Source organism: Microcaecilia unicolor, chromosome 1 (genome assembly GCF_901765095.1).
Source record: "Microcaecilia unicolor chromosome 1, aMicUni1.1, whole genome shotgun sequence".
NCBI lineage: Eukaryota > Metazoa > Chordata > Amphibia > Gymnophiona > Siphonopidae > Microcaecilia > Microcaecilia unicolor.
Window position 1 is genome coordinate 572,247,670 of NC_044031.1, and position 25,009 is coordinate 572,272,678.

The following is a 25,009-nucleotide window of genomic DNA, read 5'->3' on the forward strand; positions in this document are numbered from 1 at the left end:
ACGGGGACGATGAGGGTGTTATCAACTGAGATAGAGAGTGAAGGGAGAGGAGAAGTGGGTTTGGGTGGGAAAACAATAAGTTCAGTCTTGGCCATGTTCAGTTTCAGGTGGCAGTTGGACATCCAGGCAGCAATGTCGGATAAGCAGGCCAATACCTTGGCCTGGCTTTCTGCAGTGATTTCTGGTGTGGAGAGATAAAGCTGGGTGTTGTCAGCATAAAGATGATAGTGGAAACCATGAGAAGAGATCAGGGAGCCTAAGGAAGAGGTGTAGATTGAAAAAAGAAGAAGGGGCCCAAGGACAGATCCCTGAGGAACTCCAACAGAGAGCGGGATAGGGGAGGAGGACGAACCATGAGAGTGTACTCTGAAGGTACGATGGGAGAGATAAGAGGAGAACCAGGAGAGGACAGAGCCCTGGAACCCAAAGGAGGACAGTGTGTCAAGAAGTAGATTTACATTTACAGTAGCTATGCTGTGCCAGTTATACCACTTTAGCTAAGTCTGTAATCTATGCATGCAGCAGCCTAATATCACTGCTTATATTTATAGATTAGATATGTAATCCATGCTGTCCAAAGAACGCACCAAACACATCCACTTTACTTTATGTACACTGCTGGATGTATAATTATTATATCCAGCATTATATGACAACGCGTAGCCAGACCTCAGGTCTTGTGGAGGCCGGAGCATATGTTGGCTTTGTCTCATGAAATGAACGAATATGACAATGAAATCACAAACAGCACGTCCAGAGTTTGTAGAGCGCTAGTTGAAGCAGGGGTGACAGCCGTGCTCTTGTTGACATCTTTTGTTTAATACAACGTTTGGTGTGTAGTGATTTGTGTACAGCATCTCTTACAAGACTGGACTCCTGAGGCAGGCCAGGTGGCCAAAACACAGGCCCGTGTTCAGTTGTGTCTTGTTTGGATTAAAGTTCAATCAGCACCAAAGTGACTGTTTATGATTTCATTGTCATCTTCACTGTGTTTGACTGTTATCTGCGAGGATTGTTTCATCTGTTCTTTTGTCTCATTAAACCATGTTTATCTATGTGTTCCATAATTTTATTCTTTATAATAGTTTCCATTATTTTACCCAGCACTTACATCAGGCTTACTGGTCTGTAATTTCCCGGATCACCCTGCAACCCTTTTTAAAAATCGGCGATACATTGGCCACCCTCCAATCTTCAGGTATTATGGATGAGTTTAATAACAGGTCACTAACAACAGATCAGCAGTGCTAACCACGTTGCAGCCTTGCAAATATCCACCAGCAACAGTAAGGTAGTCTCCACCCAGGATGTTGCTGTACACTGCGTAGAATGCTCCCCACAAGCAAATAATCTAATGAGATAGTCTTCTTCAGCCATCTAGCAATTGTGGGCTTGGAAGCCATAAGGTCATGCCTCTGTTTACCAAAAAGCACAAACAAACAGTCTGTCCGAATTGCAAAACTCATTTGTGACTTCCAGATATCTAATGAGGACTCTATGCACATTGAGAAGTTTCAAGGAAGAATACTAAGCCTCTTCGTCATATCCCCTCTCAGCCACCTCTTTTCCAAGCTGAAGAGCCCTAACTTCTTTAGCCTTTCCTCATACAAGAGGAGTTTCACCCCCTTTATTTATTTATAGCATTTGTATCCCACATTTTCCCACCTATTTGCAGGCTCAATGTGGCTTACATTATGCCGTAATGGCGATCACCATTCCGGAATGAGAAATACAGAGTATTATTGCATTTCAGTACAGAAAATATAGGATAAGTTGTAAGAAGTAGATATACAGTTCACTTCAGGTATTAAAAGTCAAGGGTAGATGTAAAAACATTCAACAGTAGTCATGTTATTAAAGTAAACAAATAAAAAGAGTTCAATGTTAACTTGAATTGGTAAGGTTTTGATTATCATTTTGGTTGCTCTTCTTTGAACCTTTTCTAATTCCACTATATCTTTTTTGAGCTACAGTGACCAGAACTGAACGTAATACTCAAGGTGAGGTCGAACCAAGGAGTTATACAGAGGCATTATAATATTCTTGATCTTATTTTGCATCCCGTTTGCTTTCTTGGTTGCCGGCGCACACTGGGCAGAAGATTTCAGCATATTGTCCACAAAAGTGTTTCCCAAGTCGGTCCTGGAGTACCCCCTTGCCAGTCAGGTTTTCAGAATATCCACAATAAATATGCATGAAATTGATTTGCATGCACTGCCCAAGCCCCTTTAGCCTTTCCTCATGGTGAAGTCGTCCTATCCCCCCAATATCATTTCTGTTGCCCTTCTCTATACTTTTTTGAGATTCAATGACCAGAACAGCACACAGTATTCGAGGTGAGGATACTGGAGCGATACAAAGGCATTATAACATTCTCATTTTTGTTTTCCATTCTTTTCCTAATAATTCCTAACGTTCTATTTGCTTTCTTAGCTGCCACTGTGCACTAAGCAGAGGGTTTCAACATATCCTCAACGAAGACACCTAGATCCTTTTCCTGAGCGGTGATTCCTAATGTGGAACCTTGCATAATGTAGCTATAAGTTGGGTTCCTCTTTCTCATATGCATAACTTTGAACTTCCTCACATTAAACCTCATCTGACATTTGGATGCCCAATCTCATAAGGTCCTCTTGCAATTTAACCAGGGCTGGTGCTAGGGTTTCTGGCACCCTCCTGCAGCCTATTAGTCGATGCCCCCTACCCATCCAGAGGCAGGGTCACTATGGCTCCGCCCCTATAGTAGCTAAACCCCTTTTACCGGCCATGGTGCATATAAACAGGCGTCATTGAAAATATTACACCATTATAGGAGAAGAAAAATAACTTGGGGGGTTTTTTCATTATAAATAATTTCTGTAAGCTGTTACAGCTCCAGTATACCCAAAATGACACAAACCAAATTAGCTTACAGACCAGGAATTAGGAGAACAGTCTTGCCAAACCTGAAGCAATATGCTATCAAAATCTCAGAACCTAACAAACAGATCTCTATTCAGACACTTGGCCTTGCAGTCACACATGCAAACAGAGACAGATAGCCCCTCTTCAAATTCTTCAAAAATTAACCTGAAATCCTAAGAAGCTAGACTCTGATGTAGCACAATACCAGAAAAAAAGAAAGAAACAAATTGCTATACATTGCAAAATAAGACAGTAGATGTAAATTCTCAAATTGGACATATTCCAAACACTAAAATGAAAATAAATGATTTTTTTCTACCTTTGTTATCTGGTGACTGTTTTTATGATCATGTTGGTGGTCCCAGTCTCTGACTCTGCTGTTCTCTATCTGTTCTCTTAACTCCGTTTCCAAGGCTTGCTTTCCATTAATTTTTTTACTTCCCTCCTTTCTTCATCATTTCTTGCCCTACATCCATAGGTAAAAGCTGGGTCCTTAACGGACTTGTCTGGAGGAGGTATAGAGCGGATCCAGTTTTGCCTATTTTCTCCATCCATGTGTACGTTTTCTCCTCTTTTTCCTTTCCCTCATCTACGTTCAGTATGCATCTCCTTCCTCTGTCTTCTATCCCCTCCATCCATGTGCACTTTATCTCCTCTTTTTCCTTTCCCCCATCTCCGTCAGTATGCACCTCCTTCCTCTTCCCTCCATCTATATGCATCTCCTTCCTCTCTCTTGCCTCTCCTCCATCCATGTCCAGCATTTCTCTTTTCTCTCTGCCTCTCCATCGATGTTCATCTCACTTCCTCTCTTCTCTCCCCTCCATCCATGTCCAGGATTTCTCCTCTCTCCATGTGCATCTCCTTCCTCTGCCTTCCCTCCCCTCCATCCATGTCCAGAATTTCTTCTCTCTCCCATCCATCCATATGCATCTCCTCCTCTGTCTTCCCTCTCCGCCATCCATGTCTAACATTTCTTCTCTCTCTCCCCTCCATCCATGTGAATCTGCTTCCTTTGTATTTCCTCCCCTCCATGTCCAGCATTTCTCCTCTCTCCCCTCCCCTCCATCCGTGTGCATCCCCTTCCCCTGTCTTCCCTCCCTCCATGTCCAGAATTTCTCCTCTCTCCCCTCCATCCATGTGCATCTCCTCCTCTGTCTTCCCTCCCCTCCATCTATGTCCAGCATTTCTTCGCTTTCCTTTCCCCTCCATCAGGTCAGGAACAGTGATGAGGCCCAAGCAGGATTTTGTTTTTAAATCTAGTTATTCTAAGCAAACAACCTTGTCATATCAGAACTTCCCCATGGTACAAAAATCTAATGGCTTGTGTGGTCAGCACAAACCTTCAGATCATACTCAGGATTACAGCACTTGTAGGAAGATGAATGCTGAGGGTAGGGAGTCCTTTCTCTTCCCTCCCCTTCTGTCAGGAGATCAGTAAGAAATTCCAGTTGGATGTCTGCATAATTTTGTGCCTTAGATACATATTCAGGTTTCAAGTTTAACATTTTTTTGATATACCACATATTGATAAGCCATGTTGATAGTTTACGACAGTGTCTACTTATATATAGAGGGCAATTCTAGAATTGGCACCAAGAAGTAGGAGCCACAATGGGGTGTGCATAGGGGTCCTTTTACTAAGGTGCGCTGAAAAATGACTTGTGGTAGTGTAGGTGCGGGTTTTGGGTGTGCGTTGATCCATTTTTCAGTGTGCCTATAGAAAAGGCCTTTTTGCCAAAAATGGACGTGCGGCAAAATCAAAATTGCCATGTATCCATTTTGGGTCTGCCACCTTAACTCCAGCCACTGACCTAGCAGTAAAGTCTCATGCGCTAACCGGGCACCCAAAATGAAAAGTTATTTTTCGGCCGCGTGTATCAGATGCGCGCCAAAAATGAAATTATCATGAGAGCCATGCGGTAGCCGGGTGGTAACTCCATTTTGACGCATGCTGGGTGCGCGCTGATGCTTACGCGGCTTAGTGCTTAAAGCGCCCTTAGTGCTAAATTCTATAATGGCATTTAGGTGTTCCTAACTCATTATAGAATACTAGCACAAATCCACTCTGGCATGCTAAAAGTTAGACATAATCATTTATGCCAGGTCAATGGCTAGTGTAAGTGGGTGCACCTAGAAGCACCAATCAACAGTATTCTACAAGTTGTGCTCGTTGTTTGGTGACACGCCCATGGCTCACCCACATGCATGCCCTGCCCCCCTTATAGAATAGCACCTAGTGCATATACATGCATGACTGTCAATTATTAGCAACAAAGATGCATACAAGTTGCATGTACTTCTAGGCACCTGTTTGTACATGGTGTCCAGAAAAACATTAAACATTTAGTATGACCTTTGAAAATACGTTACTTCACCCTTTATTAGGAAACTCCCTTAGGAAATGCTTTGCGCCGTATGCCTCAATTTGTTGCAAAAATTTAATCGCAACTTTTTTCTTCTTCCCTAAATGCCATTTTGTTAAAACAGATCTTAATGGTCACTTCCTGAACAATGTTATTTTGAAAACAGGAATCATCCGAGTTTTTACAGCACTTTGCAGTAACGCCTGTCAATAATAGTAATATTTTTTAAAATATTTGTAATTTGTTTTTGAGTTATTTGGAAAAATGTTGGGAGTCCCATTTTTTTCTGGATACCGTGTTGAATTGCCCTGATACACTAAAAGAAATTATAATAGGTTAAAAAAAGAGGAGAAACAGGAAGAAAGGGAAACCAACAGTAGAGCTTCATCATTATTGATTACAGATTCCTGGCACTCACAGTATCCTCATTCTCAAACTGTGGCCCATAAATGAGAACCTAAGACTCAAATGTTTCTAGAAAGAAGTGTTATCTCACTGGCTGTACTTCCAAAAGTTTGGAGTCAGCGTAAAAGCAATCCAGCAAACACCTACCAAAATAGACTAGAACCAGGCCCATCAACACCAAGAAAGGCAAAGTTCTGTGTTATGAAACAAAATAAGGGAGTAGAGGTAACATAAAAAAATATTTCTTCACAGACAGGGTGATAGATAGGTGGAGTACATTTCCTGCTGATAATGGTGGAGGCCATGCCAGTAAAAGAGCTCAAGTGAGCATGAGATGAGAAAAGCACAGATGTGAAGATAAAGGTCGACACTGGATAAGCTCTGTGGTATTTTATCAGGAATGGGCAGACTAGAGGGTTCTTTGGGTTCTTACATGGCTTCACGTTGAGGTCAAATTTGTGCTGTGGTCACTCAAGTGAATGTCACATTAAAATATGCATAGGGTCAAAGTTAGTGAAAGGGAGTAGGTAGGACCCTCTCAGAAAACAAGTAGAGATGAATTTTTAGCAGAAACAGCAAGCAATACCAAAGCATGTAAAACTACTTAAGGGTGGGGGGGGGGGGGGGGGGGGGGGGAGAAACAAGCATACAAAGTGAGGAAGAGCAGCAGACTTGAAGTGATGGGACATTATTTCTTTCACGGTACCTCCCTACACCCATTTCCATGGCTCAGCTCAGGACAGGGTTTATTATTTATTTGTTTGGATTTTGCTCATACCTTTTTCAGTAGTAGCTCAAGGTGAATTACATTCAGGTGCAGTACATATTTCCCTCTCCCTGGAGGGATGACACTCTAATTTTTGTACTTGAGGCAATGGAGGGTTATGTGAGTTGTTCAAGAGCAGAAGCAGTGGGATTTGAACCAGGCTTACATGGTTGGTAAACCCTTACATACTGTGGAGATCTGTGTAGCAAACAATCATTGAATGCACTAGAAGCTCCGGCTGCTTCTTACCTGCAGTAACAACCTCTCATCCCCGATGATGGCAGCTAAGTTCCAGTCTATGACTTCAGAGAAGGGAAGCTCCCATCCATTACTCAACATAACTGGGACACACGCAGCCTGCAGAACAAGGCATCATAACATGTTACTTCTCCATACATACTCTCGCACCAACTTATTCATTCAGAGGTCAATATTCAGCTGCACCTAGACTTTCAAATTACATCTATTCAGTGGCACAGCTGAATATCCACATGTAAGTTGAAGCATTCAAACTGGACATTTCAAGTTATACCTGCTAACTCTGCGCACCCACTTGACCATCTATTTTATATTTTTTAACACTGAATATCACCGCATAGACACAGTTAGATGTCTAAATGGCCCCCCGGGCCCTACCTGGATAGATTATTTTGGATGTGCAACAATTCATATGTCCAAAGTTTATCTATTCAAGCCCCAGGAATTTATTTTTTTGAAAGGCATTCATGTGGACAGCACACCACCATATATGTGCTTTGGAATATTAAACCCTCTTCACCCCCTCTCCGTGGAGCAAAAAGCTCAGAAGCATAAACTTGCCATTTCACGTTTAACATCAGCAAAGAAAGATGGATGAGGCAACAACGGCATGTGCCACTTAGACATATAACTTTATACACCTAACAGTAATATTCAGCTGCTACAAATTTCTATCAGGCTCTGAAATGATTCAAATTTCCTCTCTTAAAGCAAAGTGGTGGACCCTTTGCCGAGCGCGGCATCAGAGGATTTACATTAAAAAAAAACACACACACACAGAGAAATGTTACTTTAAGAGGCAACATTTTCAAGTTTACATTCAAGCAGAGCTTGCTCATCTATATATTGCATTAATAAATGCTAATGCACTGAATTATCTGTTTTTAAGTGTTCACTTCCAGATCCCGGTGAGTTATAAATTCAGCGTGACCACCATCAACCCTCTATTATTAAGGAGGCAGAATGCTCACACCTGTGGAAGACAGGCGAGTGACGGGGCACATCTCCCTCTAACCCCTCCAATGAACCCAAGGAAGTCAAGTGTCATAATAGTTCTGTGCTGGGATTCTCCAAGCAGGAACTTTCATCAGATGCAGAGTGGATTCCTAGTCACCAAAAGGACCCAACTCATTTTTTCCAGGTGGAAATCCCTGCTGAAATTCCAATCACGTTCCCACAGGTCAAGGTTGCTGTAGGAACCCTCCCCCTTCCCCCTTCTTCCCCCTTTGCTTCTGCTCTCTATTTCACACAGTATTCCTTTCCTTCTAGAGTTAGACTGTGAAGCGAAGATACTTACCCGTAGCAGGTATTCTCCAAGAACAGCAGGCCGTTAATTCTCACATGTGGGTGACACAATCCACGTCGCCCGGTGCGGCATGCTTTTAATGCATATATGTCTTTAACAGCACGCATTAGTGTCCCCACCATGCATGCGCAAGTTCCTTCTCACCCACCGCGAGAGTGCAGGACAAGCAGTACAGTACAATAGTACTGAAAACGACTCCAAGGTGTGTGGGATTACAAGCGTTAAGATTATAAGATCATCTTCAGGTGGACATACAGCGTTGGAACACGCTGTTACTTTAAGTTTACAAGATCATCTTCAGGTGGACATACAGCGTTGGAATACGCTGTTATGTTAAGTTTACAAGATCATCTTCAGGTGGACATACAGCGTTGGACATTATTGCAGCTGGTTTTGTTTATGGAAAAATCTTAGGAGGGACTTTATCGGGTGTGCATGAATGTAATGAGTTAAAGTTCAATAAATACAACAAATGTTATATAGTTGATATTATTGAATGTATACGTCTGGTGTTAATATTTGAGCAATTATTAGTCAAATAATATGGAAAGAATGAGTACTCTGAGAAATTGGGACATAGCAGCCGAGATGACTTCTAATATGGTAAGTTCGGCCTTAGTCCAGGTTCCTGGTGGATGATAGATCAGGAGTAGAGCGATCTGACTGGTTCCTTTGGAGTTGGCATGGAGTTTACATAGCATGTACTCCAGTTCTGGGAACACCCCTGTACTAAGGATATGTGTAGAAAGCTCTTATAAATGAGTGCCAGACCTCCTCTTTTTTTGTTTAGTCTTGGAGAGTGGAGAATGTCATATCCGGTTGGGTATAAGTGGGATAGTATCGGGCTGTTGACTTCTGTGAGCCATATTTCAGAGATAAACAAAAAGCCTAGATCAGATGATTCTAGTAGCTCCCTTATTAATACTGTCTTGTTTACCACAGATCTTGCATTGATATAGATTGCTGGTGCAGGAGTTTGGTTGGCTATGTAGTCAGAGCCAGAGGGTTGTTTGGTCAGGTTCAGAAGAGTCATGCAGTGTGCTTGGTGAGTGGCCTATGGACATTTGGGGTATGGAGCTCGGTGTCAGAGCTCTCTAAGAGGTGTCTGTTAGTGTGTCCTGTATGTTTACTAGTATTGGTTTTTCTCAGTAGGTTGCAGATTATTGGGATTTGTTTGGTGCTAACGTCTTCAGGTAGGTTGTCCACCAAAAAGCCCAAGAGGGCTATGAAAAATTACAGGCCATCTCATTGTGAGATGAAACGGGTTAAGATGACTAGGAGAAGTCACACAGGAGCACGATTTGGTCAGTCTCTCCCTTATTGTGTTTCATCCAGATGCCCACGCACTCTACTGCGGTAGCCCTGCCAAGTGCTCATGGAGCATGGCCCTGATGCACTCATCAAGGACCGACATCAGGAAAGGCTGGGGTGTCGGAGCAGAGGCAGTCTGCTGAACCATCGGGGTCAATGCAGGCCCCTGTTTCTGGCATCATGGAGACCCTCGTATTAGCACCTCTACGATGGAGGGGGAGCAGTCATCCCGGTGCTGATGGTTCTTTGGGACCGGATCCTTCGGTGCCCCTGGTACCATGTGCCAAGAGGGATCAATGCTTATGCTTCTTGGCCTTCACCCGATACCGAGCATCTACACTCCTCGGTGCACATGAGGATGATGTTGAATCCCCACACATCCTCAGAGTCAGGTCTGATGCCGATTGGTCCTGGGGGCCCTGCACAGTGGCTGGTGTTGAGGCAGGTGGAGACTTACTCGATGCACGTCCACTCTCAGTGTCTGACATGAGTCTCGCAGCCAGTGCAAGAGCTGATGTTGACAATTTGGACCGGGCTCAAAAACTTTCTTTCTGAGCCCCTCTGGACAGCTGGGTTCTTTTCTGCATACGCAAACAAAGAATACAACTGGCAGGGGAATGTTCTGGCCCCAGACACTGAAGACATCAAGAATGTATGCCTTTGCCAGAGATGGTCCTATTGCAGTGGGCACAGTGCTTAAAGACACTGGGAACCTTTGATGACATGGAAGGGAAAACAGCTGTGGCCAAATCAAATGGATCGATGGTGACTGAAAAAAAAGAGGCAAGCACCAGAAAAAAGAAAGGGACAAATGCACGATCGGAGCTCAGGCCTAAAAGGGCCTACTGAGTGCACCAAAAGTAAAAGGAAACTTAAAAGTAGGGAAAAACTTACTAAAACAAAGTAAGGGAGAGGAAATTTTCTGAAGAAAAATAAAACAAAAATCAGGAAAAAGCCCTGCAGTGAAGGCGCAAAAAAGCATGAAAAAACAAACTCAAGCACTAGATGCTGTGAGGATGAAGGGAAACTGTTGGTCCTGCGCTCTAGCGGCAGGCAGGAAATGTCAGACCTGTGAGTTCTTGTACCAAGTAGAGTGCTGCTGAGCCCGGTACTCGGACCAGATTCTGCTTAGTGGCCGCACAATCCCGGGTTCCACCTGCGCTGCCCACTGTTCTCCAGAGGTTGAGCCCCTAGGTGCGGGCGGCCTGCAGAGCTTACGAGATGGAGCAGGAAGCGGGGTGATGAACGTGACGGCCAGACAGGCAGCAGGCAAGAGAGTGATCCAGGTACAGGCAGAGTCAGTAGGCAGGCAGCAGGTCAAGAGAGTAATCCAGGTACAGGCAAGGTCAGGAGGCAGGCAGCAGACACAAGAGTAATCCAGGTACAGGCAGAGTCAGTAGGCAGGCAGCAGACACGAGAGTAATCCAGGTACAGGCAGAGTCAGTAGGCAGGCAGCAGATACAAGAGTAATCTAGTTACAGGCAGAGTAAGTAACGAAGAACAAAGTAGAGGAGAAGAACACTACTGAGCAAGTAACACCTACCAAAGTAGAAGTCGAAGCAAGGAGTCTAGGGAGAGCTCAGCTGATAAAGTCCTGGCATCTGACATCAGCAGGGAGAAGGGGCACAGTCATAGGACAAGAGCAGGGGAAGGAGGAACCGGAAGACCAATAGGAGAGAAGCAAGGGAAGCCAGGCAGAGGAACAGCAGACCCAGGTGGGTGGAAGCAAAGCAATCAAGGAGCCTGGAAGCCAGGCAGAGAGAGAGAGCAGAGCCAGGTGCATGGAAGCAAAGCAATCAAGGAGACTGCAGCCAGAGAAGAACCACACACACATGGCTCAGGGCTGTGCCAGTCAAGTGTGTATGTCAACGGGATCCTGCGCAGCCCGAAGACAACGCTTGCGCTGAGGTAGGGGACATGACAGGAAAGCACTCAGACATGTATGGTGGGGACACTAGCGCATGCTTTTAAAAACATATACGTTTTAAAAGCACTCTACAAAGGGTGACGTGGATGATGTCACCCACATATGAGAATATGGCCTGCTTGTCCTCGCAGAAACTGCCTTTTGTGCCCCTTCATTAGGTGATATATTAAGCAACTAATAAACAAACTCTTACCTGCAGTGCCTCCAGAAACCTGAAGGATCCCAGCCTGCGGCCACGAGGAACCAGACAGAAAGTGGCATTGTGCAGCATTTCACGGTAATCATACCTAGGAGAGAGAAGAGAAAGCAAGTGAGTGCTAACGTCTCTGCATCCCTGAATCACTTCTGCACTTTGGATCAGGTACAAACTTGAACACCAAGCATAAAGCCGAGGGTCTGTATGTTTCTCACTTTTTGTTTTTTTTGTGGAGAATGGAGAAGGAGCAGACCCTAAGTATCTAATACAGAGCACACAAAGGAATGGGAGGGATGGTGGAAAAAAAGACTAATGCTTTAAAGATTTACAGATTTAGAACTATTCAAAATCCACAACTTGCAAATAAAGTTATCACTGTATCATAAAGAGCAATGGGGAGGAAAAGACTTCAGATACCCGGTAAACCTCCACTTTTGCTTTAAATAGTGGGTACCGCGCCGCTCAGCATTTACTTTTGAAACTTGACGTTTACCATTGTAAAAGTAAAAAAAAACCTCGCCCTTGTGCCTCCCTTTTATATTTTAGTAATTTTTTTATATTTTTATCTTTAATTCCAATAGAAAGGGACAACAATAGCAGTTGAAATCAGAGATATGGTGAAGGCAAAGCATCCTCCAAGAATAAAACTACTACTACTTATCATTTCTATAGCGCTACTAGACGTACGCAGTGATGTACACTTAAACATGTTCAAGAGACAGTCCCTGTTCGACAGAGCTTACAGTCTAATTAGGACAAACAAATGGACAAATAAGGATAAGGGAATATTAAAGTGAGGATGATAAAATAAGGGTTCTGAACAAGTGAATAAGGGTTAGGAGTTAAAAGCAGCATCAAAAAGGTGGGCTTCTAGCTTAGATTTGAAGACGGCCAGAGATGGAGCTTGACATACCGGCTCAGGAAGTCTATTCTAGGCATATGGGGCAGCAAGATAAAAGGAACGGAGTCTGGAGTTAGCAGTGGAGGAGAAGGGTACAGATAAGAGAGATTTACCCAGTGAACGGAGTTCCCGGGGAGGAATGTAGGGAGAGATGAGAGTGGAGAGGTACTGAGGAGCTGCAGAGTGAATGCACTTATAAGTCAATAAGAAGAGTTTGAACTGTATGCAGAAATGGATAGGAAGCCAGTGAAGTGACTTGAGGAGAGGGCTAATATGAGCATAGCAACATTGGCGGAATATTAGTCATGCAGCAGAATTTTGAACAGATTGAAGAGGAGAGAGATGGCTAAGTGGGAGACCTGTGAGAAGCAAGTTGCAATAGTCTAAGCGAGAGGTGCTAAGAGTGTGGATGAGGGTTCTGGTAGTGTGCTCAGAAAGGAAAGGGCGAATTTTGGTGATATTATAGAGAAAGAAATGACAGGTTTTAGCAGATTGCTGAATATGTGCAGAGAAAGAGAGAGAGGAGTCAAAGATGACCCCAAGGTTACGAGCTGATGAGACAGGAAGGATGAGAGTGTTATCCACAGAAATGGAAAATGGGGGAAGAGGAGAGGTTGGTTTAGGTGGAAAGATAAGAAGCTCAGTCTTGGTCATGTTTAGTTTCAGATGGCGGTGAGACATCCAGGCAGCAATGTCAGACAGGCAGGCTGATACTTCGGCCTGGATTCCTGCTGAGATTTCTGGTGTGGAGAGGTAGATCTGGGAGTCGTCAGCGAAAAGATGATACTGAAAACCTTGGGATGAGATCAGAGTACCAAGGGAAGAAGTATAGATGGAGAAAAGAAGAGGTCCCGGGACAGATCCCTGAGGTATACCAACTGACAGTGGGATAGAAGTAGAAGAGGATCCACCAGAGTATACACTAAAAGTACGCTGGGAGAGATAAGAAGAAAACCAGGAAAGAACAGAGCCCTGAAATCCAAGTGAGGACAGTGTATCAAGGAGTAGGCTGTGATCAGCAGTGTCAAAAGCAGCAGGTAGATCGAGAAGGATGAGGATAGAATACAGCCCTTTGGATCTGGCCAGGAACAGGTCATTGGAGACTTTTGCAAGTGCTGTTTCGGTTGAATGAAGGGGGTGAAAGCCAGATTGAAGTGGATCAAGAAAGCTTGAGATGAAAGAAAGTCAAGGCAAAGACGGTGAACAGCACGTTCAAGTATCTTGGATAGGAAAGGAAAGGGAGGAGGGAGATGGGGCGATAGTTGGAAGGACAGTTCGGGTCCAATGAAGGTCCAAAAGAGGAAGAATCTTGCATCTGGAAATAAAAGGTAAGAGAGTGGAGGAATGGCCTAGTGGTTAGGGTGGTGGACTTTGGTCCTGGGGAACTGAGGAACTGAGTTGATTACCGGCCCAGGCAGCTCCTTGTGACTTTGGGCAAGTCACTTAACCCTCCATTGCCTGCCGCATTGAGCCTGCCATGAGTAGGAAAAAGTGCGGGGTACAAATAAAAAAAAAAAAGGCAATGTGCCAGCTTAAGAACACACATGTAGATACAATAGTAAATGTCAAGTTTCAAAAGTAAATGCTGAGCGGTGCGGTACCCACTATTTAAAGCAAAAGTGGAGGTTTACCGGGTATCTGAAGTCTTTTCCTCCCCATTGCTCTTTATGATACATAACTTTACTTGCAAGCTGTGGATTTTGAATCATACTCTTTAAGCAAATACCAAGTTGTGATTGAATTAAAAGATTTAGAACTATGCAACAATTCCACTGCTTGACTACAAACATAAAATTTCAATTGCAAAACTAGCTGAGGAAAGGCAGAGAAGAATTAAGAGCAATAGCGTTTCATCTCAGGGGACAGCGGAGAGTCCAAACACATCCATAAACCACTTACATTTCTCTCTTTATTTATAAATGCACTGATCCATCTCTCAGCAAGAAATACCTGCTTAGTCTAAAATGCAGTGTGTTTGCACACAGGGCAGTAAACTCTTTTTTTGCTTCCTTCCCAATCAAAACTGACATCTCCTCGGCTACAGTGCCAAGGGCCTTCATTTGCAGCTACCATAGTGTTTCTGTTACCTCCCAGCTCAGCTCAGTCACTAGAACCGGGCTTTCCAAACCTGTCTTAATGACCCAACAGCCAACTGAGTTGTTGGGATCTCCATGATGAATATGCATAAGATAAATTCACATATAATTGGTCTGCAATGTAAGCTATGCATTTGATGATGGGCCCAGAGAGGCCAAATCCATTTTTATTCTGGATAATATTTCTATTTCTGCCTTTTGCCATGCAATAAAAGTCCTTGGCTGCAGGCCACACACTGCAGCTCCCTCCGGTACGCACACACCTTTGACTTAGGGCTGAAACCCCCTCCTCTGCCTAAGAACCTAAATAAAGTTGTGCTGACTCAGACCAAGGTCCATCAGTGGCTAGTCTAGGTCACATGTACCAGGCAGATCTCAAAAAGTACATCTATTTCTCACAGCTCATTTCCAGGGACAAGCAATGACTCTCCCAGATCTAATTGGCTAACCATGTTGTTTTCTTCCAGGAGCTTGTTCAAACCTCTTTTAAATCCTGCTATGTTAGGTACCTTGATCACATTCTCTGGCAACAAATTCCACAGCTTAATTATGCAATGTGTAAAAACAAATTGAAAATAACTAACAGCAGCCCTTGCAAACATTCAAAACAGTGAGTGGTATCAATACACCCCTTCTCAGCCTGTTGGTGAATCACTGACATATCACCAGCAAGTCTGATGAGCCCCCATTTCTTCGGAGAAAGTGCCACTCTGAGAGGGGCTTGCAGCAATCTGATCCTCCAGCCTAGACCATCTAATATAAATCGCAGCCAGTAGGCATGGAAGGCTTTTTATCGCCTCAGTCCAGCTAAATCTATTTTTACATCCTTGCCCTCCAGACATATGGGTACATGACAATTTTCAGTGATAAACCCCCTCATCAGGAAGAGATATCTTCCAAAGACTCATTTGCTTAAAGAAGCGTGTACAGCTAATTTGCACAAAGAAAGGCCACAGTGAATGAATCAAGATTACCTCCAGTGAGAGTGAAATAAAAACCACTACTGCATTAATTAAACTCCAAAACAGACTTCAAAGCAGAACTAAATTTGAATAGAACTCAAACCCAGCAACACACAAATAAAAAAAAAAGAGAAACTGTATTAGTTCTTGTTAGTGGTTGTGATTTAGCTTGAGGGTCAGTACGGACAAATTATGTTTTACCTGATAATTTTCTTTCCTTTACACCTACCAGACCAGTCCAGTCCAGACCAATAGGAATGTTGTGCATGCCCACCAGTAGATGGAGACATAAAAAGAAAGTAGTTCTGTGTGATTCGCCCTTTAAGGACACTGCGTAGCCCCAGAATGTTCAGTATTTTAACTAGGAAAGTGATGGTGCTCTCATGCATACTGTTGGATCACATCACAACTAAAAAGTGACCATGGTCTCAGGAAAAATATGTCGATATATCCTCTACTGACGGGCATATAGGCTACTGAATCAGGAGGTGCAGACTCAACCAAAGCATGACCACAAAAAGGTAGGCAGATCCTCTACTGATATGAAGATAATTTCGCTGAGTCAAAGGCGCATGAAATCGAAGGATCCAAAGAAAAGAAAACTTTTGAAAAATCAAAAAGAATCAACAGGTAGGGCTTCTGAACTGGTCTGGTAGGACTAAAGGAAAGAAAATGATCAGGTAAGACATAATTTTTCCTTCCTTTGCATTCATCCCAGACCAGTCCAGTGGGACATGACAAAGCAGTTTCCCAAAGAGGGTGGGACTATGACTCTAAGAGAAAAACAGAAAAGAAAAAAATAACTCAAGCCTGACAACAATAGCAGTTGAAATCAGAGTGAAGGCAATGCATTCTCCAGGAATAAAAGAGGAAGAATCTTGCCTCTGGAAATAAAAGAATAGGTAAAGAGACTAAAAGACAATGTGCCAGTTAAGAACACACATGTAGATCTTTCCTTAGCTTCTCCTGAAGGATCTCCGTGGGGCACAGCCTAAGGCCAAGGAACCAGAACCCAGGGAAAGGGCCCTCAATGAGAAGAACAAGAAGGTAGGCAACGTCTCCTCAGCACACCAGTGGAAATATGACACACTGGAAAGTCATGAAAGGGAAATTCTCAGTAATAGAGAGAACTCACTGGTGACCAGTCCCCCCAAATTCATTCCTGTCAAACTCAACTGCTGAATGGCAGAATTAAGGAGTCATAGGAAGAACTGAGTCATTAACAGCCTATAAAAAGACAAGAATATTACATGGTCAGTAGAAGCAGCTGCCTATGTTCCCAGGTGCTGGAAATGGAATCAAGCAAACACCGAGACAGCACACAGCCCCTGCCACCAAATACCCCAGAGATAGGAAACAAAGAAGGGAGAGAATCTCCTGCAATACAATACCAAAAAGCTGCCAGCATAGCACAGACATATGCCGAAATAGGAACTCTCCCGATCAGCGCAGCTTGCTTCCAGGAGCTGCACTAGCCGCATCTCAAATAAGATACAGTGAATTAGAAAAGGTACAGAGAAAGGCGACGAAAATTATAAAGGGGATGGGAAAACTTCCCTATGAAGAAAGGCTAAAGCGGCTAGGGCTGTTCAGCTTGGAGAAAAGGCGGCTGAGGGGAGATATGCTAGAGGTCTATAAAATAATGAGTGGAGTTGAACGGGTAGATGTGAAGCGTCTGTATACGCTTTCTAAAAATACTAGGACTAGGGGGCATGCAATGAAGCTACAATGTAGTAAATTTAAAATGAAGCAGAGAAATTTTTTTCGTCACTCAACGTGTAATTAAACTCTGGAATTCATTGCCAGAGAATGTGGTAAAGGCGGTTAGCTTAGTGGAGTTTAAAAAAGGTTTGGACGGCTTCCTAAAGGAAAAGTCCATAGACCATTATTAAATGGACGGGGAAAATCCACTATTCTTTGTCATAGAATGTGGTAAAGGAGGTTAGATTAGCGGAGTTTAAAAAAGGTTTTGGACGGCTTCCTAAAGGAAAAGTCCATAGACCATTATTAAATGGACTTGGGGAAAATCCACTATTTCTGGGATAAGCAGTATAAAATGTTTTGTACTTTTTTGGGATCTTGTCAGGTATTTGTGACCTGGCCACTGCTGGAAACAGGATGCTGGGCTTCATGGACCTTTGGTCTGTCCCAGTATGGCAATACTTATGTACCGATTGTGCCACACTAGAAAACAGAGAAGAAACACAAAGCAGCAGGCCAGAGACGAAGGAGCAACCAGATTCTACCATAATGTGGAAAATAGACTCCTATACAGCTGGCTGTGAAACCTGCGCCCTAGTTGAGCAAGACAATCTAGAAGGCCCACCAGAGGAGCAGCTTGAAATAGGGCTGGGTGGAGTAGTTGATCCATCCAGTCAGATGAGGAAGTCAACCTCAGAGGTACAGTTGCAGCCACACTGTCTAAGTTGCAACCACAGGATCACCCCCTCCAGGTGCTATGCCCACTACTACTGAAAGTGCTCCCTCCTTCACACAATTGGACCTGTGCATTCTGGCTAAGCATGGGAGGAGCTCTAAACAGCTAACTGGTTCAGTTGCAGAATCAAGGATGAACTGTAAAGCTCCAAACACAGCAAGAACAGCTGGGAGGTGCAGTCTGGAGACCAATCAAGTCACCCGAGTCTGGAAGAAAATGGAAAGAAGGAAGGAAGCTGCAGAACACCAAAGAACCTATAGAATCTTCAAATGAGGAACACATTCTGAAGAGTACAGCTGTCATTCAAAGATAAGCCAGACATGCAAAATTGTTAGCCGAATTGAAGAACTGAACTGCTGTCTGGTAAACATCGCTGACTTTTTTTTTTTTAGACTAGCGGCCAAAAAATAAATAGAAGAGCCGTTGTCCCCCCCATAGGGAAAGACCATCCAATCAAATTCCACTGAGGTGCCCACAGATTTGGAGAAAAGAATGAGCTGCAATCCATAGCATGGACTCATGGAAAACTCAAAAGAGAGGAGATGACTGGAGCTGTGAAAGACGGGAGAGGTCCACAGCCTCTCCCGTCTTTCCTTCAGCTAATCCTTCAGAATAAATCTATCAATAATACAGTGGTCAGAAAGTAGTTAACCTCCAGAGTTGATAGCCCAGCCCCAGTTAAAGACTATATCCTGAAATCCATCTGATTCGGAAGTGGTCTGAGTGACTTTGCAGAAGGTGAAAGGTGTAGCCTAAAACACAACTTACTTAGGTATGCCACCACAGAACACACTGACTTAGGGCAAAATGCAAGCGAACTGATCAGGACCAAGGACGGAGCTATGGCAGGTAAGAGTGCAGATAAACTAAAATATGCTGCTGAAGAGTAGTAGCACAGAGCTCCACTGACCAACAGTAGAAGCCTTCTGCACTAAAAGGTAAAATTATGTCTTACCTGATAATTTTATTTCCTTTAGTGCAGCAGATTAATCCAGAGACAGGGAACTGGCACCACTGGCTAAGAGTTTGTTAACCCAAACCTCTAGAATACTCAACTGGGAACCGGCTAACCAACCAGACCAGGAGCCACGACCTTAAAACCGGACACTGAAAAATCTATCCATCCATTTGCTGGAAATAGAAAATACTGAGGACTGGGCTACATGACTGGGTGTATATATATAGGGTGTGTAGCTCAGTTCTGTGTGTTTTCTATCTCCACCTAATGGTTGATGGACATAACTATCTCACAAGTCCTGGAATAGTGGGAAGAAATGTAATGGACATAAAAAATATATAAGTAATCAAGAAGCATCAGTGAACAAAAGCTCAGTCATGACTTGATAAATTAAGAGATATAGCAAGAAACTTCTTTTGTGCTATAAAGGGACCCCATCTCATATTGGCTGAGGCAACAGGAAAGTCTAAGGTTTTGGCTATCTAGGGCATCCCGTAAACCTGAGCTTCCCAACCTGATCCTGGAATCTCACCTGCGGGCCTGATCCTTGGGACACTCATAATGAAGATGGAGAAAAGTTTGTTCTTGCAAACTTAGAATCCAATGAATCAGAAGGCTTCCGATTCCAAGATGGCTGCACGCACTTGTGTTTAGCTGCTGTATTTTCCTTTACTTACCAATGCCTAAGCGTCGAGGAAGGGCTGCTGCCCGAGCCCCCCAGCGCCCTTCCATATTTCCAGGACCGATGGATCGGTTTGTTCAGCAGCAGAGGGTTGATGAAGGGGTCGGGACGGGCCCGCTGTGAAGCGCTGGCGATTTGGAGGAGTTTTCAGCGTCTTTTGGGCCGGACGTTACACTGAGTCCCGAAGATAGAGCTCCGCCTCCGCAGCCAAAGGCAGCAAGTTCCCCGCTTCAAGGAGCGACGGCATCCTCCCAGAGGGGTGAACTGATGTCGGAGTTGCTGGGGACTCAAAACCAGCGATTGGAATCGGGAGTGGGGAGGTTATTACCTCCAGACGAAACTTGTTTGCCTGTAACTGCTGTGGAAGATCTGGAGACGACTCGAGAGAAGAAAGTTGAGAAACAGATCCAGTTTCCTATTGACTTTACTACTAAACCGAATGAGGAAACTTTAGACTCATTGTGGGATCTGATGTCCCAATTGGGACAAATGTTTCTCTCTCAAACAGCTAAACAGACTCAATCTATTAGTGATATGCAATAAAAGATTGAAAAGCAAAGAATAGAGGTTGATAAAATGACTCCTAGAGTTGACATAGAGGCATATTTTCAAAGCACTTAGCCTTCCAAAGTTCCATAGAAACCTATGGAACTTTGGAAGGCTAAGTGCTTTGAAAATATGCCTGACTGTGGAACAAGGTTTAAAGACAATAGAAAATGTACAATCCTTAATTTTGAAAGATGTTTCAAGCTTAAGATTACGATCTGAAAATTTTGAGAATTATATAAGGAATCAGAACTTGCGTTTTGTTAATTTTCCCTTTATTCCAATGATAAAACTAGGAGACATGTTGAAGAGATATCTTACAGAAAATTTATGTATACCTGAGTCTAATCTGCCACCTTTCATAAAGGTTTTTTATTTACCTCAAAAATCATTAGAACAACAGCAACAACAACTGGAAGGGAGGAATTTGGATGTTTCTGCTTTCTTGGAAACATCGGATACTGAATTGGCCACTGCTGCGACTTTGGTTGCAACCGTGGCCTTGCTTCCAGATAAGCAAATGTTTTTTAAGCATAGGGAGAAGCCTTTTTTAGGTCTGCATTTTTCAAGAGAGACACAAAGAAGAAGGTAACAATTTCTCATAATGAAACTGGCAGTGATACAAGCAGGGGGGACTTTCTTTTTGAGATACCCCTGCAAGTGTGTAATTAGGTTTGGTACTACTAAATATACCTTTGTGGACCCATCTCAGCTTTCAGCACTCATCGCCTCCAAGACAACATCCGGAACGACTGAAAAAAAAAAAGTAACATCATACCCTTCGCATTTGCTATTTCCTTGGCTTTTTTTTTTCCTTTTGATCTCCTTTTTTTTTTTCCTTGGAATCCTGTAGTGGAGGACTTGAGTGATATATGTAATATTTTGAGGAAATAAAGAAAATTCTTTTTCTACCAACTAAGTTATGTATCACTTTCTGTCAAGAATGTAATGCTTGATGATAAATATTGTAAATGATAAATAATTAAAAAAAAAAAGAATCCAATGAATGCCGGTATGTCTCACACATTCATTTGGAATATCCCTGAAATGAAGCCCCTTTAGGATTGAGAAACATTGCCTTAAACCACTACAAAATTGAAACAGAGGGCTTTCCTTACATCTTTTTCCAGCATTTACGTTTTTAAGTTTAAGGCTTCCTTCTTTTGAAAACAGATGCTTGCTCCAAGTTTTCGTTCCTATATATCAATCGCTGTTTTTAAAAGTAGCATTTGCAAAGTTTGAAATTAAATTGCTGTAGGTTTTGGTATATTTTTTCTACAACCAATAGTTACTCTTGTCCACTGTACCAGAAACTATTTGATGTGAAATGAACAATGAATGTAATTTAGGAAGGAAAATACAGAAACGATGATGGGAAAAAAACCCCATAAATAAACTACTGCTTGGTACAGATCAACACTTCACATAATGAATTTCTTCGCAAGATTTTAAAGGTCCTTTAAGCTTCGCAGTTTCTATTTACTTCCAGGGTTCTTTAGAAAATGATTAAGTATCCTGTGCCCAAAGCTAATACCTCTCTGGGCAGTCTAAAGGAATACCCACACGTATAATCAATTCTGATATAGTCCAGAGTTCAGCTGAAAGATTCCATCCCCCCATGCCCAGAGCTTAAACATATTCAGGGTACCATCCATCATCCCATTGTGAATCTCAAAGCCTTCTATAGACAATTATCAAACTGAGGAATGCGGTGCCCAGACCATTCCTATAATTTCATTTCTTCATACAACACAATTCTGACTTGAGTAGTGACACCAAGTCAACCAGCTTTCAGATGTGGAGGCATATTTTCAAAGAACTTAGATTTACAAAGTTTTTATAGTAACCTATGGAACTTTGTAAGTCTAAGTGCTTTGAAAATGAGCATCTGACTTTCTTGAATTATTAGCTCAATATTACCAAAATCAAGTATGGGCAGTCTGCAAAGACTAAGGAATGAGTAATCGTGGAAGTGTGTGCATCACTTCCCATGGCTAATGTGTTCTGCCACGTCATGGCACATATGTTATTGTTAGAACTTGCTTAGCACTGCTCAGAGCTCTGCAGGCAACTTCATACTTTCATGTCACTGTAATTCTTTGCAATATTAGAAGATACATATACAAGATAAATCCACAGACGAACAATCTTTTCATGGATGCACTCTGTGTTAAATAATTTCCAGAGGGAAATTGAGGTTTCTGCTTTGAATTTTACAAGTGGAACATGGTAAACCAGAATTTTGTGATCTTTTAAATTGTACTCAGACATGTGGAGCAAGAACAACCTGATTTATAAAACTGTAAGAGAATATGATATCAGACATCGAAAAACTAGTCTGCTCCATTTCCTCCCCATTGCAATTCTGTAGATTCCATTTGATCTCTAACTTCACTTCCTCACAACAAAGGATCTATCCTATTTAAATAGCTTGTGTTTTCTTTAACGTTATCATGTTTGCCTTTTTCACAGACAGGCTGCCTCATCCTTCTATCTGTCATATCCTCACTTTCACTTCCCACTGCAACTGTTCCTGTAGTTACACCACTCCTCAAAAAAACCTTCACTGGACCCTGTCTGCCTTTCCAACTATTGCCCCATCTCCCTCCTCCCTTTCCTATCCAAGATACTTGATTGTGCTGTTCACCGCTGCTGTTTTGACTTTCTTTCATCTCATGTTATTCTTGATCCACTTCAACCTGGCTTTTGCCCTCTACATTCAATTGAAACAGCCCTTGCTAAAATCTCCAATGACCTGTTCCAAGCCAGATCCAAAGGTCTCTAATCTATCCTCATCCTTCTCAATCCATCTGCCGCTTTTGACAGTGTTGATACCACCTACTCCTTGATACGCTGTCCTCACTTGGATTTCAGGGCTCTGTTCTTTCTTGGTTTTCTTCATATCTCTCTCTCACTGCACTTTTAGTGTATGTTCTGGTGTATCCTCCTCCACCTTTATCACACTATCAGTTGGTGTACCTGAGGGCTCTGTTTTGGGACCTATACTTCTTCCCTTGGTGCGCCGATCTCCTCCCATGGTTTTCAGTATCACCTTTATGCTGATGACTCCCAGATCTACCTCTCCACACCAGAAATTTCAGCAGGAATCCAGCTCCAAGTCTCAGTCTGCCTGTCTGACATTGTTGCATAGCTGTCTCTCTGCCATCTGAAACGAAATATTTTTATCTTTTCTCCTAAACCCACCTCTCCTTTTCTCCCATTCTCTATCTCTGTAGATAACACTATCAACTCATGATCTTGGGGTCACCTTTGACTCCTCTCTCTCTCTTTCTCTGCACATAGCCAACAGACTGCTAAAACCTGTCATTTCTTTCTCTATAACAGTCACCAAAATTTGTCCCTTCCTTTCTGAGCACACTACCAAAACCCTTATCCACACTCTTATCACCTCTCGAATAGACTACTGTAACTTGCTTCTCATAGGTCTCTCACTAAGCCATCTCTCTCCCCTTCAATCTGTTAAAACTCTGCTGCATAACTTATATTCTGCCAGTGTCGCTATGCTCATATTAGCCCTCTCCTCAAGTCACTTAATTGGCTCCCTATCCGTTTCTGCTTACAATTCAAACTCCTCTTATTGACTTACAAGTGCATTCACTCTGCAGCTCCTCGGTACTCTTCCACTCTTACCTCTCCTTATACTCCACCCCAGGAACTCCGTTCATCAGATAAATCTCTCTTATTTATTTATTTATTTATTTATTTGTGTGTTCTCGTATCCCATTGTTATCCACAAACAGGATTCAGTTCAAAGTGGCTTAGAATTTTCAGTTAGGTGAAATTACAATTATGGTTCTTAATTAGGAGGTAGAAAGGACATCAGTTTATATAAATAAATCTGTACCCTTCTCCTCCAAAGCACTCCCGACTCTATTCTTTTCATCTTGCTGCACCATACGCCTGGATTAGACTTTCTGAATCGTTAAGTCAAGCTCTAGCTGTGGCCATCTTCAAATCTAGGCTAAAAGCCCACCTTTTTGAGGCTGCTTTTAACTCCTATTCACTTGTTCAGTACCCATGTTTGTTTTATAATTCCCACCTTAAGTAATTCCCTTATCCCTTATTTGTCCTGTTTTTCTATCTTGATTAGATTGTAAGCTGCTCTGTCAAGCAGGGACTGTTTTGTAGCCCTATAGAAATGATAAGAAGTAGTAGTAGTAGTAGTAGTAATGCTTCCACAACCATTCTGGGAAGCAGTTTTTACTAATGCCACTCCCCTTTTTGGTTTAGAACCTCTTTTTCACTGAAAAATGGTGTGTTCTTTTTCAAAATTCAAATACCTGAAAAGCGTAAACAATTTCTTAATCATATTCCTTCCCTCTCTCTTCTTCTCTGAGATCAACATATTTGTGTCCTTAAGTTTCATTTTAGTGCTGTTGGTGCAGATCCTACACCATTTTAACCTACCTCTGTCTTTATCCTTTCAGAGATGTAGTCTACAGAAATGGACACAATGCTCCAGATGTTGCCTAACCAATGACATGTAGCAAGCTTTATCACTTCCTACTTTCTACTAGTTATACTTCACCAAACACACCCTAACATTCCTCAAACCCTGGCCCCTTCCCTGTTGCACTCTTTTACAACCTAGAAATCATCACATAAAATCCCAAGATTTCTCTCCCATTTCGTGAATCAAATCAGAAAATAGAGGAGGCAGGAAACAAATTAATTAATAGATAAATCCTGCTGAAAACTACAGAAAACCAAAGGAGGATAAGTCCACAACAACCAGGTAGCCAACTTTGTGTTCTGTGTTGGGGGTGTTTAGCTCTGAGGCTAACAAGAGCAGCGTGATTAAGCCCCTGTATTTTTGAATAGTATACACATAAATTGTGACTCTGAATAAAAATTGAATACACCTACACTGAAGAGACGTGTTCTTGTCAACCTGTGTGCTTTTATGCTTGAAGTAATTTTATATGAGTAGTTTTACATGTCTATACAGTCATATAAGTGCAAAAGGTCCT

General features: G+C 42.7%; 1 protein-coding gene across 1 annotated transcript in view; it reads right to left on the bottom strand.

Moving 5' to 3' along the window:
• EXT1 (exostosin glycosyltransferase 1) overlaps positions 1–25,009 on the bottom strand; it is a 533,287-nt gene that overhangs the window by 108,044 nt on the left and 400,234 nt on the right. The window contains exons 2-3 of the mRNA XM_030218322.1: positions 11,434–11,527; positions 6,688–6,795 (exon numbers count right to left, since the gene is read on the bottom strand). Coding sequence (XP_030074182.1) covers positions 6,688–6,795; positions 11,434–11,527 — 202 coding nt within the window. The remainder of the gene's footprint in view (positions 1–6,687; positions 6,796–11,433; positions 11,528–25,009) is intronic.